The following is a 15,223-nucleotide window of genomic DNA, read 5'->3' as shown; positions in this document are numbered from 1 at the left end:
GTACTCTCGCTCGAACAATCCGGCAGGAGCTGTCGTCGATCCGCCGTCTACTCCATCTTTTTCAGCTGCTCCGGTCGAGTTTAGTACAATAGTGTAAGGTAAAATGTCTCTGCTGTCAGCGCGTATCGCCGCCTCCGTGGCCAGGAACCTGCCGAGCACCGCCTCGAAGGTAAGATTGCAATTTCCAGCCGAAATTCGGCGTACTTCATCGATATCACGTTCTCATTGAAATCGCCTAGCCTACACTAGTGACATAATCACGTAACGAAGTCATTCAATGGTTACTCGTGGAAGCCTTTTAAACTCATGTATGGTTCGATAAAATGACTTCTTTAACATCTCGTATTTACTGGATTTATCTCCGGTTCCTACGGGAATATACTTTCTTAATATTAGGCAGCCAGACTTCATGTGTTATGTCCATGTGTTATGTAACGGTGAATGTGTACGACGGCACTTGAATGAAGATTTTGTTGAATTTAGGTTGCTGCCGCCGCCCTGCCAACCACCGCGGTTGCCGCCCGCAAACTTCACTTGACATCGCAGAAATGCGGCGCCGAAATCAGCTCCATTCTCGAGGAGCGCATCCTTGGCCAGGCCCCCAAGTCTGACCTCGAGGAAACCGGCCGCGTGTTGAGCATTGGTGATGGTATCGCTCGTGTCTATGGTCTGAAGAACATCCAGGCTGATGAGATGGTGGAATTCTCATCTGGTCTTAAGGTACAAATACATATTTAAGTCACTTATTTTATCTTATGTAACTCTTAGTGAATCTTTAGACCTAGAAATGATAGTAATCTAATATTTTTTTTAAATTTTGCTTTTAGGGTATGGCCTTGAATTTGGAACCTGACAACGTTGGTGTTGTAGTCTTCGGTAACGACAAACTCATCCGTGAAGGTGATATTGTCAAGCGTACCGGCGCTATTGTCGATGTGCCAGTCGGCGAACAGATCTTGGGTCGCGTCGTTGATGCTTTGGGTAACCCCATCGACGGCAAAGGTCCATTGGACACCAAGACCCGCTTCCGTGTGGGTATCAAGGCTCCTGGCATCATTCCCCGTGTGTCTGTGCGCGAGCCTATGCAGACTGGTATTAAGGCCGTCGATTCACTTGTACCCATTGGCCGTGGTCAGCGTGAGTTGATCATTGGTGATCGTCAAACTGGGTAAGAATTTATACTTTTATGAAAAAGAATTTATTCTAAATATTTTTGCTGAAATTTATAGCAAAACTGCCCTGGCTATCGACACCATCATCAACCAGCAGCGTTTCAATAACGCTGATGAAGAGAAGAAGAAGCTGTACTGCATCTACGTCGCCATTGGTCAGAAGCGTTCCACCGTCGCTCAGATCCTTAAGCGTCTTACTGACGCCGGTGCCATGAAGTACACCATCATTGTGTCTGCTACTGCCTCTGATGCTGCTCCTCTGCAATACTTGGCCCCATACTCTGGCTGCGCTATGGGAGAATTCTTCCGTGACAACGGCAAGCACGCTCTCATCATCTACGACGATTTGTCCAAGCAGGCCGTTGCTTACCGTCAAGTAATTACAATTATTTCGGTTTTTTTGCACAAATATTTAATGTTTGTATGATTTATTTCCATTCTCAGATGTCTCTGTTGCTGCGTCGTCCCCCAGGTCGTGAAGCTTATCCCGGTGATGTCTTCTACCTTCACTCCCGTCTGCTTGAACGTGCGGCTAAGATGTCCGACGCTCACGGTGGTGGCTCTCTCACTGCCCTCCCCGTCATTGAGACCCAGGCCGGTGACGTATCGGCGTACATTCCAACCAACGTCATTTCTATCACTGACGGACAAATCTTCTTGGAAACCGAGTTGTTCTACAAGGGTATTCGTCCCGCCATCAACGTCGGTCTTTCCGTATCTCGTGTCGGTTCCGCTGCGCAGACCAAGGCCATGAAGCAGGTCGCCGGTTCCATGAAGTTGGAGTTGGCGCAGTATCGTGAGGTTGCCGCTTTCGCCCAGTTCGGCTCTGACTTGGACGCCGCCACCCAGCAGCTGTTGAACCGTGGTGTACGTCTTACTGAACTCCTTAAACAGGGTCAGTACGTGCCGATGGCCATTGAAGAACAGGTTGCCATCATCTACTGTGGTGTCCGCGGTCACTTGGACAAGGTCGACCCCGCCAAGATCACCGCTTTCGAGAAGGAATTCTCCGCACACATCAAGTAAGAATTTGATTAATAAACTACATTTATAGTTTAATTATTTTTACTAATTCAATATATTTGTGTTTTAATAACTTAGGTCGAACTATCAATCACTGTTGAGCACCATTGCCAAGGAAGGTATGATCAGCGAGTCATCCGATGCGCAACTGAAGAAGGTCGTGACAGACTTTGTATCGACATTCGCCGCGTAAACGCGTTGATACCATATTTTAACTAATTTAGTTCATAGGGCTGAATACAATTGATTATCTAGTACACGTTCATCCTCCAATCATGGAAAATGCGATTTTGTTCTAAGCGATATGTCATGCAGGGCACTTAAACAGCAGTAACTATGTAAAGAAAAACTTGTAACTTGTCTATTGTGTTGATTTACTGTTAATGAAAGGAGTGGACAAGACAACATGAAGCAAAATGCGAAAATATAAACGAAAAGTCGAAAGAATAAATGTGAGTAAGGCCGAAATATCAGTTTTTATTTTATTTTGCTGAGAGCATGAAATCCAAATTACAAAAATGTAATGTGAGTTGTTTTATCTTTAGTTTTGAGCTTTCTGTTCCTTTCCTAAGCGTCCACTTGAATTGACTTCATGCATTATCTCAAATACCCAGGCAGTGAGAGGGCATAAACATGTGCATTTCTAAGAAAGCAAAGTTTGGTAATTTATGGCAACCCACTTGACGGACACAATCCATTCTTTAGAATTATTTTGGTCTGAAATGTTTACTGCTCGCTTTAGAATTCTTGAAGATTGTAGTGTGACAATTGTTTCTGAGCGGTTGTTTATTTTCCTGACGCATGCACTTCTCGGCGTGTTCTTGTCAGCATATTTTAAACCTCCCGGTTCGTTGTTTGTGTCATTTAGTTATCGCTTCCTTGAAAAATCACTCCTCTGATTGGTGCGTTGAACTGGTAGCGTATTCTGATTGGTCTCAGTCGCCGGCTGCGCGCAGAACGTTCGCGCGGTTCAAGTCAGCTCTTGTTTTTTGCGCGATTTCTACGCTGCTCTTTCGTGCTGCGATCGTTGTAAGCGCTGGACAGCGAAGGTCGTGCCACAAAGGTTTCAGCATCAACTTCTATATTTCGTGAACTTGGTAAGTAGAGATTGTTTCGGGAATATTACTTGTTTGTTAACAGTTTAATGAATAAGCAAGCGTTGCCTGTTATCGCATATCGTCAGTCTCTACAATATCAAACAGCTCTACATCAATCTTGTAGCGGTCACTTTCGTACCAGACCTGCAAGCGTAAACACGTGGTTTTCTAGCCGTGAAGTAACGATTTACTACCAATTTAGTTCAGAATTATTGCAATAACATCAATTGTTGCTGAGATCGTTAATTTTGTTTGTTTGTCTAATACGAATTTTGAGGTTTTGGTAATTGTTATTATTTCGGTAGCTCGACAATAAAAAAAGATCATGGACGAGGATTGGGGAGATGACAATACCACAACTCAGAATGTAAGTTGTATTTAATGGCCAATAATTATAAACTATACTCAAATTTATAAAATAGGGCTTTGGAGGCAGCAATTTCTCCAAGGGTAGAGGCTACACAATAGACAAGAATGATGCTGATGAAGACTGGGGGTCAAACAGCAATGGTAAGTTGTTGATTTCACTTTTCCTGTGTTTGTTATCATGTAGGTTTTTAATAACACATTAAAAAACAAAACACAACCTAAGCTTATCACATTGTTGTTGTTTGTTCAGGTTTTAATTCAAATAATGGTTTTGGCGGTGGTGGTGCACCTCGACGCGGTGGCCGTGGAGGTGGAAGAAGTTTTGGTCGTGGAGGACGTGGTGTTGGCCGGCGAAACTATGATGATGCCGACCAGAACGGTTTCGGTGGTCGAAGTGGCGGCGGCGGCGACGATTGGGGTGATAATAGAAGTAATGGCTTCGAAAATAATGACGATGATGGCGCCTTTAGGGGCGGTAGAGGTCGTGGACGCGGCCGTGGCTTTGGTGGAGACCGAGGTGACAGACGTGGTGGCCGTGGAGGTCGTGGCGGCGGTCGCGATGGTTTCGGAGGCGGAGATGGTTTTGGCGATGAATTCGCCGAAGGCGGTGGTGAAGGAGAAGAAAAGAAACCACCTCGTTCGACATATATTCCGGAAGAAGCAAACGATGCTGAATTACAGGACACTGGCATAACTAGCGGCATAAACTTTGATAAATATAAAGATATTCCTGTTAATGTAAGTAAATTATTTAGTTCAGTTAGTAATTTTATACTTTTAAATTTTGTGAATTATTTCAGACGTCCGGTGAGAACGTGCCACCTGCCATAATGTCATTCGATGAAGCCGGATTCCGTGAAGTTGTGCGGAAGAATGTCACAGTAGCTGGTTACACCAAATTAACACCAATCCAACAGTATTCTATTCCGATCATCATGGCCGGGCGAGATCTCATGGCGTGCGCCCAAACTGGTTCCGGCAAGACTGCCGCGTTCTTACTGCCCATTATTAATAGTCTTCTAGAGAACCAACGCGATCTCTTGGTGGAAGGCAACTGTATCACACCACATTGCGTCATCATCTCACCGACGCGCGAACTTACTACTCAGATCTATGATCAAGCTCGTAAATTTGCCCGCACGAGCATCATTAAAATCTGCCAGGTTTACGGCGGGACGCAGGTGTTCCATCAACGCAACAAATTAGTTGGCGGTTGTCACATTCTAGTTGCTACGCCCGGTCGTCTGCTCGCATTTGTGCGCGACGGATTGATCAATTTCTCAGCGACACGTTTTGTTGTCTTGGATGAGGCTGATCGAATGCTTGATATGGGTTTTCTGCCTGATGTCGAGACGGTGATGAGGCACCCGACAATGAACAGTGGCAACCGCCAAACTTTAATGTATTCGGCCACGTTCCCCGAAGAGGTGCAAACGTGCGCCGGTCAGTATCTCAACAATTATATCTTTGTCAGTATTGGTATCGTAGGAGGCGCGTGCGCTGACATCGAGCAGACTTTTATTCAAGTCGAGCGTTTTAAGAAACGCGAAGTGCTTCTAGAGTTGCTCAACGAGCACGGCACGAAAGGCACGGTGATTTTCGTCGATACAAAGCGCAATGCTGATTTTCTCGCTGTGAATTTGAGTGAGAATCAAATGCCGACAACAAGTATTCACGGTGATCGTCCACAACAAGAGCGCGAAGCAGCACTGCGCGACTTTCGCTCCGGTCGGAAGCACATCCTGGTAGCGACCGAGGTCGCAGCACGCGGTTTAGATATCAAGAACATTATCCACGTTATAAACTACGATATGCCAAAGGATATCAATCAGTACGTACACCGGATTGGTCGTACCGGGCGCGTGGGCAATCGCGGCAAAGCTACGACATTTTTCGAGTCCAGCGACGATTCGGCTATGGCAAAGCCGTTATCGCTTATTTTGAAAAGTGCAGGCCAGCCAGTTCCGGACTTTATTGCTGCCGCTGCTTCGGGTTATGGAGGCTATGGCGGTGGTGATGGTAATTCCGGCTTTGGTGGCACAGATATTCGCGACGGCTTGGGTGAAGCCACTCAACATGAAGAGGTGGAAGAGGTCTGGTAGATTATAGGCACCGAAACAATATTTGCGTTTCTCCGTTTGATTTTTAATACTTGTTCTTTATTCCTAAGGTCTCATGGGTTTTAACATGATGACATATATTTTCCAGTTAGCATTTAAAGTGTTTTAAACTCTAGACTTCTAGAGCGTTATATTTTTGACCAGTTTATTGTTTTAAGAATGTATTTTTGTTGTTTGCAAGACTGAAGGTGAAGTTGAACTTAAGTTGGTAAGATATGAGAGGTGGATTGTTGGAAAATTTGATGATTGTTAACCAAACGAAGATTGCATACGGTGTGTTTTTTAATATGAGAGAAGAGATATATTTTCAATAATATGATTCCGAAATTTGATATACCAAATTAGCAATGTTACAATTAAATTTTTTTATAATATCTGGTAGTTTCGTTCTTAGATAATTGCCTATTTATCTCGTGTCTATTTTATAGTCTAGAATTAATTAATCAAAAAGAAAATGGAGCATTTTTGCTCGAATTTCAAAAAAATTTAAAGCAGAACCTCAAAAATACAGGAAATTGCTCAAAAGTAAGTCGATTTCAATTTCTAGAATTGTACGACCTTGTTTTTGTTTACTTAATTGTTTATAACTTTTGTTATTATCATTTCCAGATATTGATTTTCGACTAAACAATTTCTTGATACAATTATAAACTAAATGACACCTCGATCATTTTTTTTCGGTGATTCTTAACTAGAAGAGTAAACGAGACTTTTGAAGCAGACTACGCGGTTTTAATAGGGGCCTGGTTCCAAATCCACAGATTAAAACCACAATTTATGAGCATAAAATGTAAATATTATACATTGTAATGTAATCGGTCATAGTATAACATTTTTAATTCTTTTTAAGTACTCAGAACACTTGAAATATCACTTATCATACTAGAGGTAATTGATTTGGCAAGTGATAAGAAGGCACAACGCGCTACGAGTAAAACAATCAGCACATGTTTATAATTCTCATTGGAGACAGAACACCTGCAAACGATTAGAATCAATCGTTGATTCATTATTATCGTTCGATTAGTCTGTCAGACACCTGTGCCACCTGCTTATCCAAATATTTTAAAAGTTGCAGGAGCACACATTGTGTTCACTCGACTGCGAAATGCTGTGTGCGAACACATCCAGCCGACAATTCATTTGATACTCATTTCTTCACCATGTGTAAGTCTCAACGAGGAGTGGAATACACAAATTTTACATAATTTGCTTGTTTTAAATACAGATTTAGTAAAAGTTACCATTTTGCTTGCCATGTGTTTCATGGGAGCTTATGGTGGTAGTTGTGCCATGTATGGGTTGTGTCGGCCTAAGGAGGGTCTCAATTGTAATGACGATTCAGGTCCATTTCCGCTACAAGCTGAGGAAGGTGCCAAACAGGAAGCGCTGCGAAAGTTTCGCGCCATGTGTCCGGTGCTCAACGAAGAACTGAACAACGCCGAAGACCCGGCTCTGTGCTGCGACTATGACCAAATGCAAAATTTCATCAGGCTGGCGGCCATGTCGGATGTATTCTCACGTTGTCCCACGTGCCTGCGTAATTTACTGCAACACATCTGCCAGTATGCGTGCGGACCTGAGCAGGGTCGGTTTGTTAAAACCAAGAGTGTTATAATGGATGGTGTGGAAGTGGTAGAGTCCATTATCGTAAGCCTTTCGTACGAGTACATGAACGATACGTTCGAATCCTGCAAACATGTTGCTTTACCCTCCAGCGGTGGATTGGTACTGGAGGCGTCCTGCGGCGTGCATGGAGCTGCAAATTGCAATCCAGAAAGAATGTTTAAGTTCATGGGCGAGGAGAGCGGGTTTGGACCATTCCCTATTTACTTCCACGACAGCAGGGCTCGAGATTTTAATCCAGAACAAGCATTAATGTTGACGGCCAAGACCTGTGACGATAAGTATGCTGGAGATGAGTTTCCCTGTGGATGCATCGATTGCGTTGAGAGCTGTTCGTTGGATTCATACGAAGCTGAAGAAGCTGGTTTTGAAGTGGGCGGTTTCAATGGGTGGTCTTTTATCGCTGGAGTTACTTTACTTGGATGTGTTGTATTGGGCCTTTGTATTACCTTTGTCATTTCAAGACAAATAGAAAGTAGAAACGCTGGAAAATTGGCTAGGATGGATAGTATCAGCAATGTAAGCGCAGCCGACGTCGAAGATGTTGGAAAAGTCAACAAAATGCACAAACTTTGGGAAGCAATGTTTAGAATATTAGCTGAGAGTACGTTTTCATTCTTTTTTAAACACTCATATTCTAAACAAACTTTTTAAACGATTTTCAGCAATTGCAAGGAACAGTTGGCTGACAATCTGTTTATCATCTTGGATAGTAGTCGCGCTGTGTTACGGAGCGTTGAGTTTGAACGTTACCACCAATCCAGTGGAAATTTGGGCGTCTGCCGACAGTCGTAGTCGAATTGAGAAAGACTTCTTCGATGAGCACTTTGGGCCGTTCTATCGCACCAATCAGATTTTTATCAAACCCGTTGGAGTCTCTTCCGTAAGTAACATTTTACCCAAATTCTAACAATAACAATTCTAATTGATCAAATTTTACTTATTTAGTTTAACTACTCGTACCACAACGTGTCACTAGTGGTCGAAGTAGGACCAGCGTTTGATAAAGACTTTTTGCTGGAAGTTTTTGAGCTACAGAAGATCATTGAAGATATTCAGTTAGATGATGGTACCACGCTAGCAAGTATCTGTTATTCTCCAATGTCGAGTGCATTTACTCCACCGGTAGATATCAACGCATGCACGGTGCAATCAATTCTTGGATTGTTTGAAAACGATCTGGAGAAGTTTAAAGATAATGAAAGATATGTCGAAAAAATGTTGAAATGTGCAACGTAAGAATTTATTTTCAACTGTAGAAGTTTATAATATAACTAATTTGGTGTTAATCCTACAGGAGTCCATATAGTCCGGACTGTCTTGCACCTTATGGAGGACCAATTGAACCAGGCTTGGCTTATGGTGGAATGGAATCTGCCAGCTATGTAGATGCGCGTGCTGTTGGACTTACTTTTCTCGTGAATAACAAATTGGATGCTAAAGAATTGGAACCTGCGCTAAATTGGGAAGAAAAGTAAGCAAAAACGCATGTCAAAATACCCAAAATGTGACTGTGATTATTAATGAATATTTTTATTTCAGATTTATTGAAGTCTTGAAGGATTGGGAAGCAAACCAGCCATCAGACAGTCTCTTAGATATTGCTTTCAGCGCAGAGCGCTCCGTTGAAGACGAAGTCGCGCGTGTGTCCGAGTCGGAAATGTCCACGATCATTATCAGTTATTTAGTTATGTTTGCATACATTGCGATTACTCTCGGACACATCAACTCGTTTCGTACAATCCTGCTTGATTCAAAGTTGGTGCTTGGCATTGGAGGTATAGTTATCGTATTGTGTTCGGTGGGTTGTTCTCTTGGTGTTTCCGGATACGCGGGTATTACCACAACGTTACTCACCGTCGAAGTGATTCCGTTCCTTGTACTTGCGGTTGGGGTGGACAATATATTTATCATTGTTCAGACGCATCATCGTTTATCTAATCTCAAGTAAGTAATTTATTGGGTTTTACACACATTTATTCATAGATATTATTGTTTACATCTAGAGAGAATCAAGATTTGGATGTGGCCACACAAATTGGAAAAACAATGGCGACTGTTGGTCCAAGTATGTTATTAACCAGCGTGTCTGAGATGATTTGTTTCGCAATTGGAACTCTGTCGGACATGCCAGCGGTGCATACATTTGCATTTTTTGCAACCATTGCGCTGTTGTTTGACTTTTTACTGCAGATTACTGCGTTTATAGCTTTGTTAGCAATTGACGAACGGCGTTACAAGGTAAACCTTTTGCAAATTGTTTGCCTATAAAAACTATAATTATCTGCATGTTTAGGAAAACCGATGGGATTTTTGTTTCTGCGTAAAACAAGAACGCTCCGATGGGCTGACATTCAGTGAAGGATGGTTTTTTAAAGCGTGGAAAAAATACTACACACCTTTCATAATGTCCAAACCAATGCGGTATATAATTGTGGTCATATTTGCTGCCTGGTTTGGATTCAGCATTGTGGTCGTCCCTTCAATTAATGCCGGATTAGATCAAGAACTTTCAATGCCAGAAGACAGCCATGTATTAAAATATTTCAACGTAAGCCATAATATTTGTTTATAATTAGAAGTATAACTTCTAATTCTAATGTTTTTGACAGTACATGAAAGAATTAATGGGTATAGGCCCACCTGTGTATTGGGTAACAAAAGGCAATATTGACTATTCCAACGAAGAAATACAAAATATTTACTGCGGGGCTGCTGGCTGTTCGTCATCTTCTGTAACAACGCAACTCTTTTCCGTGTCACAGCAAACAGAGTTGACTTACATTGCTCGCCAGGCGTCTTCATGGATGGATGATTTTGTCGACTGGAGCAATGCGGAAGAATGTTGCCGAATGTTTCCTGGTAATGCCTCCTTCTGCCCGCATCAAACGCCCGGCTGTGATCAGTGCACGTTCCGAAAAGAAAGCGACAATCGGCTTGACTATTTCTATAAACATTTACCATATTTCTTGAATGACAATCCTGACACAAATTGTGGCAAAGGTGGCCATCCAGCGTATGGCGATGTAAGCATCCTAATACGATTGCTAATGCTTAATTTATATTCTGACTTTGATTTTGCAGGCGCTAAATGTGCACGTGAACGAAACCGGCCATGTTACAATTGAAGCCTCGTATCTCATGTCATACCACAGTGTCTTAAAAGGATCTAAGGATTATTACGAAGCGTTGAAATTTGCTAGAAAGATTGCTGATAATTTAACCGAAACAATCAACATGGAGGGCGTTGAGATATTTCCTTACAGGTAAAAATAAATAGCATTGTAATATAATTTTATACTAAACATATATTTTGCTTTTTTAGTATTTTCTATGTATTCTTCGAGCAGTATCTGACTATTTGGTACGACATGTTAACATCCCTTGCATATTCTCTTCTTGTTGTGCTCGTGGTGCCTTTTATAGTGAGCGGTTTCAACCTTTTTGCTGCATGTACAATTCTTGTTGTTATTGCTATGATAACAGTAAACCTGGCAGGAATGATGTACATCTGGGATATTACTCTTAACGCAGTTTCTCTGGTCAACTTAGTCATGGTAAATTATATTGCTATTATTGTTATTTTTCAATTAAATATTAATAAAACATTTAATTTACAGAGTGTGGGTATATCTGTTGAATTCACCGGCCATATTGTTCACGCGTTTGAAGTGAGTAAAAAGCATACGCCGTTGGATCGTGCTACTGATGCCTTGGGTTTAATGGGTGCTTCAGTGTTTTCTGGTATTACACTGACGAAATTCCTTGGGATTATTGTATTGTCGCAAGCACAATCGCAAATCTTTAAAATTTTCTACTTCCGGATGTACCTAGGCATCGTTATAATAGGAGCTTTACATGGTTTAGTATTTCTGCCCGTTTTCTTATCGTTTTTAGGATATATTAAATATAGATGAAACTATTTAAACTATTAAAATTTAATATGTTAATATTTCTATTTATAGTATTTTGTATTGTTTTGCTATTTGTTAAGTATTTATGAATTTTGCGTGTATATTTGTTAAATAAATATGTAAAATGAAAAAAGTGTGTTATAGGTACCACTGGTTTATAATTTAATGTTTTAAATGTTTATATGAATGCTATTTAAAGATTAAAACCCAATTTATTCGTTATTTTGGAAACTTGATGAACTTTAAAACTAATATAAACTCTACGATTTTTATTTTAAGCCACATCTAAAGAGTTTGTTCTGTAAAATAAGTTTACAATGTGTGAGTTTGTGGCTTGTGCTATAGCTCGAGGGCAATCCGGAGCAAGTTATATTATTATACGGTGAGTGTTGCGTAATTTGCTCCAACAATTCGAGTGAATTTCATTTTTGCGGCCACGACGTGCCCCAGCGTCGCACCTCGATCGCGACGCGCTCGCGCGGTAACATGTCTCTGATTGGCTGTGAATGCGCCACGTGACCACCCGTCAAGCATATTTCTGTATACAGTCAGGCGCTGTACGACGTTGTCGTGCACGAGAAATCGAGGCAGAAAAATTTCTTTTTCGGGTGCATTTTGGCCATGTGTATCACGTTCGCGCGGTGCTCCAGTACCAGTACCATATGGACTGAAGTCGAGTGTGGTGCGATAATGTCTCGGCGAGTGTTACACATACGAACATTACTGTAATAAGACACGCATTCCTAACGTCTGCAAATCGCATACATATTGCGCTCTCGTACGTGCGCGCATTGTCTCGTACCAACCGGTCCAACATTTGTATATCACCACGTGGAGAGTGCAAACTTGCATAAAATTGCACTATGGCTTCGAGACGATCGCGTATCAAAGGCATCGCAAATATTCCGCAGCGGAGGAAACCCGTCGTCGAACAGGAAGCTACGCAGGAAGATGTGAGGTGCGAGGAATCTAACCTCTCACCACAGCAGGTGATCACAAATTCAACCGGAGAATCACAGAAAGAAGAAAAACATGCTGACGGCGTTGATTTGAACACAGCTGTTCCCGTGGAAAATAATAAAGATAAGCCATGTGAAACAGATATTCCAACTCATTCAAATCATGATATTAGTAAAAATGTAGCAGAAAATGTAAATCCAAACATATCTGTAGCAGCACCTCAAACACAGCCTTCATTCAACCGACGTAGACTTATAAAACCAGCAATATCATTAAAAGCAATACAGAAATCAGTAACTCCACCTAGCATATCTTCACCAAGTGAGGAACCAGAAATAACAAAACCTCAAGAAGAGCCTTCACCACCTGAAGATGCAAATTGTCCTTCTGTGATATCTAAAACATCTGAAAATCCACCAATAAACACATCAAAACATGCTCACACTCCAGTCAGAGATGATTGTATCAACAAGGAGATCAGTGTGCTTGGTAAGCAAAACCTAAAATTAAATTTATTTACTTTCAACAAATGTTACAAAGTAACAACTTGATTAGCAGTGCAACTTTGATAACTTTTGACCTTTATTGCTTTATTTTTAAGGTATCACCAAATTGCCACTCACTCAAAGTCAAAATCAGAATTTGGAGAACTGCACAGATAAGAACTCTTTTGATGAGATTGTTCGGCCGTCTCCAGCATGCAGCCCTAGCAAATATATGAATCGTGCCAGGATTAAGGCTATTCCACGCCTGGGCCAACGTCGACCGAGTTTCAGCATCGGCAGCGCGAGCGAATCGGAAGACGAGTCGAAGAAGTCGTATAAAACAGTACGAATACGAAATGATTCTGTCTGCTCGTCTGTTTCTACACCAGCACCTCCAGAATCACCAGCAGTTGTTGCTGAAGTGAGTAATCCTAGGAAGAAGCCAGAGTTCAACAGCGTTATCCAACGAAAATGCCGACGGACTGAGCAGAGTCGTAAACTGGCTGAGGCAAGACGAGATTTTCAACAAAAGTTTAACAACGGGAAGCCGGATAGGCAGAAATTGACCATGATAGATCTCATATTTTACAATCCTGGAAGCTCCCCGATGAGGTAAATGTTTTTATTATGTTATTTACATTTTGAATAATATTCTGCTTTTTTTAAAGCCAAAAACGTAAACGAAAGGATACCGAGACTGAATCGATACTAAGCGCCAAACATGAAGAAGACATTGACGATGCACCTGCACCAGACGAACCTTCTGCGGATGCGACCGCCGAGCCAGAACTCAGCGACGAAGAAAACACAGTTCCTGCGCCCCAAATAACAATCGGCGCCAACGGCGAAATCATCATCGACGAAAAATCGCTCTTCATTGAGAACAAAGATATCAAACGCGATCGCGAGTTGCTAAAAAAGTCGAACCTGGTCGATGGCGACAAGTTTGAAACTGGGTACGGCGTATTCAAACGCGTGAAACGCTCCAAGGACTGGAGTAAAGATGAAACTCTACGATTTTACAAAGCGCTGAATACAATGGGAACTGATTTTACACTGATGTGTGAGTTGTTTCCAGGTCGTAGCCGACGAGAGTTGAAGATGAAATTTAAAAAAGAAGAGCGTGTTAATCGAGCCTTGATTGATCGCGCTGTGATGCAACCGATTCAGTTCGATATCACTGATTTACAACGTGATCTTGAAAAGCAGGAGTTGGAAAAGCTGCGGAACGAGCAAATAAAAAAGGACCTGAAGCAATACAGGGAAGATTGCAAGGCGGCAAGAGAGGAGAAGAAGGAAAAGGAAAAAGCTAAGGCGGAAGAAGTGCCTGCAGTTAAAAAGAAAAGAAAAACGTGGACGGGAGATGTAAAGGTCGTTGAAGATCAAATAATTAAACCAGCAAATGCCAAGGAAGCCTTAAAGAAAAAGCTGCAACAAGGGATACACAGCTTGCTCGCATCAGATGACAGTGACGATGAAAATGCGAATGTTGTTGAAGATTCAGTAAATGCAAAAGAAGCGGAAATCAATGAAAACAACAATCATATTGATTTGAGCGACGCGATTGAACAAAACATTGAGATTACCAGTAATATTGATGTAACAAGCCCTGAAATGCCAGCTGATACAAATTCTGAAGCAATTGAAATGCCTGAAGTAGAGAAAAGCAGCGGAATTGAAGAAACGAACGAAACTGAAGTCATTGAGGAAGGTTCGATTGTAGTTACATCATTAGATGCTGATGGTAAAGAAATCTACACAGCTTACTCTGTCAACTGTCATGGTGAAAAAATCCCCTTGGATTTAAATCCGGGAGTTCTCGATGTGTTGCTTAAGAATCAAAAAAGTGATAAAACAGTACCTCTACCCGAGAACGCAGACGAATCTTTAATTTTGCCTTCTGATAACACCATAGACAACATAATGGCCGATATATCCTTGTCCAATCTTCACGACAATCCAGACATGTCTCTGACGACCACCGCGGACTGCATGATTCTTTCGTTCGAGGATATCGATGCTAATATTGCCACTAACTCAACCGCGAACATTGTCGCTATTCAAACCGGGCCATAACTTTGATAACGATGCATTTCTTTTTTGTACGAACTCTTCAATGCTGATAAACGTGTAAAGGTGATGACACGAATCGTGTGAGTACACACTAAATAATTTATTTTACTACTAAGCTATTTCCTACTTATAGCTAGCTATACTTGATTTTAGTACACCGACGAATGTCACTTGGAACATTACTGACGAATGTTCATAAAGCGCTGTTTAGTTGTTTGTTAAAATGCCGCGTTTGGAAGTGTCGTGCGTGTATTGAGAATTTGTATTTCTTTTATTATTATGCTTTCTACTGTGAATGAGTGAGTTTATTTACTATTTCCTTTTTTGTTGAAGAATGTTACGATGTTGGAGAATTAAAAAAATATTAAAGAAAAAAAGTGGGAA

General features: G+C 41.5%; 4 protein-coding genes across 4 annotated transcripts; all 4 read left to right on the top strand.

Annotated features, from left to right (window-relative positions):
• The first annotated feature begins 1 nt into the window (after position 1).
• Positions 2-2,663, top strand: LOC135798246 (ATP synthase subunit alpha, mitochondrial). Its single transcript, XM_065311024.1, has 6 exons — positions 2-169; positions 484-720; positions 828-1,168; positions 1,230-1,548; positions 1,617-2,194; positions 2,274-2,663. The coding sequence occupies exons 1-6, from the start codon at positions 104-106 to the stop codon at positions 2,386-2,388; spliced, it is 1,656 nt and encodes a 551-aa protein (XP_065167096.1). The 5' UTR covers positions 2-103; the 3' UTR covers positions 2,389-2,663.
• A 474-nt stretch (positions 2,664-3,137) lies between these two features.
• Positions 3,138-6,155, top strand: LOC135798719 (ATP-dependent RNA helicase vasa-like). Its single transcript, XM_065311634.1, has 5 exons — positions 3,138-3,292; positions 3,598-3,659; positions 3,715-3,802; positions 3,912-4,399; positions 4,462-6,155. Exons 2-5 carry the CDS (start codon positions 3,618-3,620, stop codon positions 5,761-5,763), a joined length of 1,920 nt encoding a protein of 639 aa, XP_065167706.1. The 5' UTR covers positions 3,138-3,292; positions 3,598-3,617; the 3' UTR covers positions 5,764-6,155.
• A 448-nt stretch (positions 6,156-6,603) lies between these two features.
• On the top strand, positions 6,604-11,454 carry LOC135798718 (NPC intracellular cholesterol transporter 1 homolog 1b-like). Its single transcript, XM_065311633.1, has 12 exons — positions 6,604-6,948; positions 7,010-8,011; positions 8,073-8,290; positions 8,356-8,642; positions 8,705-8,881; positions 8,950-9,354; positions 9,414-9,648; positions 9,704-9,958; positions 10,020-10,433; positions 10,492-10,673; positions 10,733-10,964; positions 11,028-11,454. The coding sequence occupies exons 1-12, from the start codon at positions 6,945-6,947 to the stop codon at positions 11,322-11,324; spliced, it is 3,708 nt and encodes a 1,235-aa protein (XP_065167705.1). The 5' UTR covers positions 6,604-6,944; the 3' UTR covers positions 11,325-11,454.
• Positions 11,455-11,855: 401 nt separating this feature from the next.
• Positions 11,856-15,216, top strand: LOC135798696 (transcription factor TFIIIB component B'' homolog). The gene is made up of 3 exons (XM_065311606.1): positions 11,856-12,770; positions 12,883-13,378; positions 13,435-15,216. The coding sequence occupies exons 1-3, from the start codon at positions 12,185-12,187 to the stop codon at positions 14,840-14,842; spliced, it is 2,490 nt and encodes an 829-aa protein (XP_065167678.1). The 5' UTR covers positions 11,856-12,184; the 3' UTR covers positions 14,843-15,216.
• Positions 15,217-15,223: the final 7 nt, after the last annotated feature.

Source organism: Atheta coriaria, unplaced genomic scaffold (genome assembly GCF_025399875.1).
Source record: "Atheta coriaria isolate IRGN ID8LTWV9N9 unplaced genomic scaffold, Caltech_Dcor_3.1 hic_scaffold_9_pilon, whole genome shotgun sequence".
Taxonomy (NCBI): domain Eukaryota; kingdom Metazoa; phylum Arthropoda; class Insecta; order Coleoptera; family Staphylinidae; genus Dalotia; species Dalotia coriaria.
Note: the sequence above shows the minus strand (reverse complement) of the source record. Positions and strands in the feature narration are given on the sequence as shown.

What these genes read in the sequence shown, in the direction of transcription:
- LOC135798246 (XM_065311024.1), top strand. Translation starts at nt 104, where the DNA reads ATGTCTCTGCTGTCAGCGCGTATCGCCGCCTCCGTGGCCAGGAACCTG. An exon ending in TGCCGAGCACCGCCTCGAAG is followed by an intron (nt 170 to 483) that starts GTAAGATTGCAA and finishes TGTTGAATTTAG; the next exon opens with GTTGCTGCCGCCGCCCTGCC. An exon ending in ATTGGTGATCGTCAAACTGG is followed by an intron (nt 1,169 to 1,229) that starts GTAAGAATTTAT and finishes TGAAATTTATAG; the next exon opens with CAAAACTGCCCTGGCTATCG.
- LOC135798719 (XM_065311634.1), top strand. Translation starts at nt 3,618, where the DNA reads ATGGACGAGGATTGGGGAGATGACAATACCACAACTCAGAAT. An exon ending in ACAATACCACAACTCAGAAT is followed by an intron (nt 3,660 to 3,714) that starts GTAAGTTGTATT and finishes TTTATAAAATAG; the next exon opens with GGCTTTGGAGGCAGCAATTT. An exon ending in ATAAAGATATTCCTGTTAAT is followed by an intron (nt 4,400 to 4,461) that starts GTAAGTAAATTA and finishes GAATTATTTCAG; the next exon opens with ACGTCCGGTGAGAACGTGCC.
- LOC135798718 (XM_065311633.1), top strand. An exon ending in GCGCTAAATTGGGAAGAAAA is followed by an intron (nt 8,882 to 8,949) that starts GTAAGCAAAAAC and finishes TTTTTATTTCAG; the next exon opens with ATTTATTGAAGTCTTGAAGG. An exon ending in ATGTATTAAAATATTTCAAC is followed by an intron (nt 9,959 to 10,019) that starts GTAAGCCATAAT and finishes TGTTTTTGACAG; the next exon opens with TACATGAAAGAATTAATGGG.
- LOC135798696 (XM_065311606.1), top strand. Translation starts at nt 12,185, where the DNA reads ATGGCTTCGAGACGATCGCGTATCAAAGGCATCGCAAATATTCCGCAG. An exon ending in CAAGGAGATCAGTGTGCTTG is followed by an intron (nt 12,771 to 12,882) that starts GTAAGCAAAACC and finishes TTTATTTTTAAG; the next exon opens with GTATCACCAAATTGCCACTC. An exon ending in CCTGGAAGCTCCCCGATGAG is followed by an intron (nt 13,379 to 13,434) that starts GTAAATGTTTTT and finishes CTTTTTTTAAAG; the next exon opens with CCAAAAACGTAAACGAAAGG.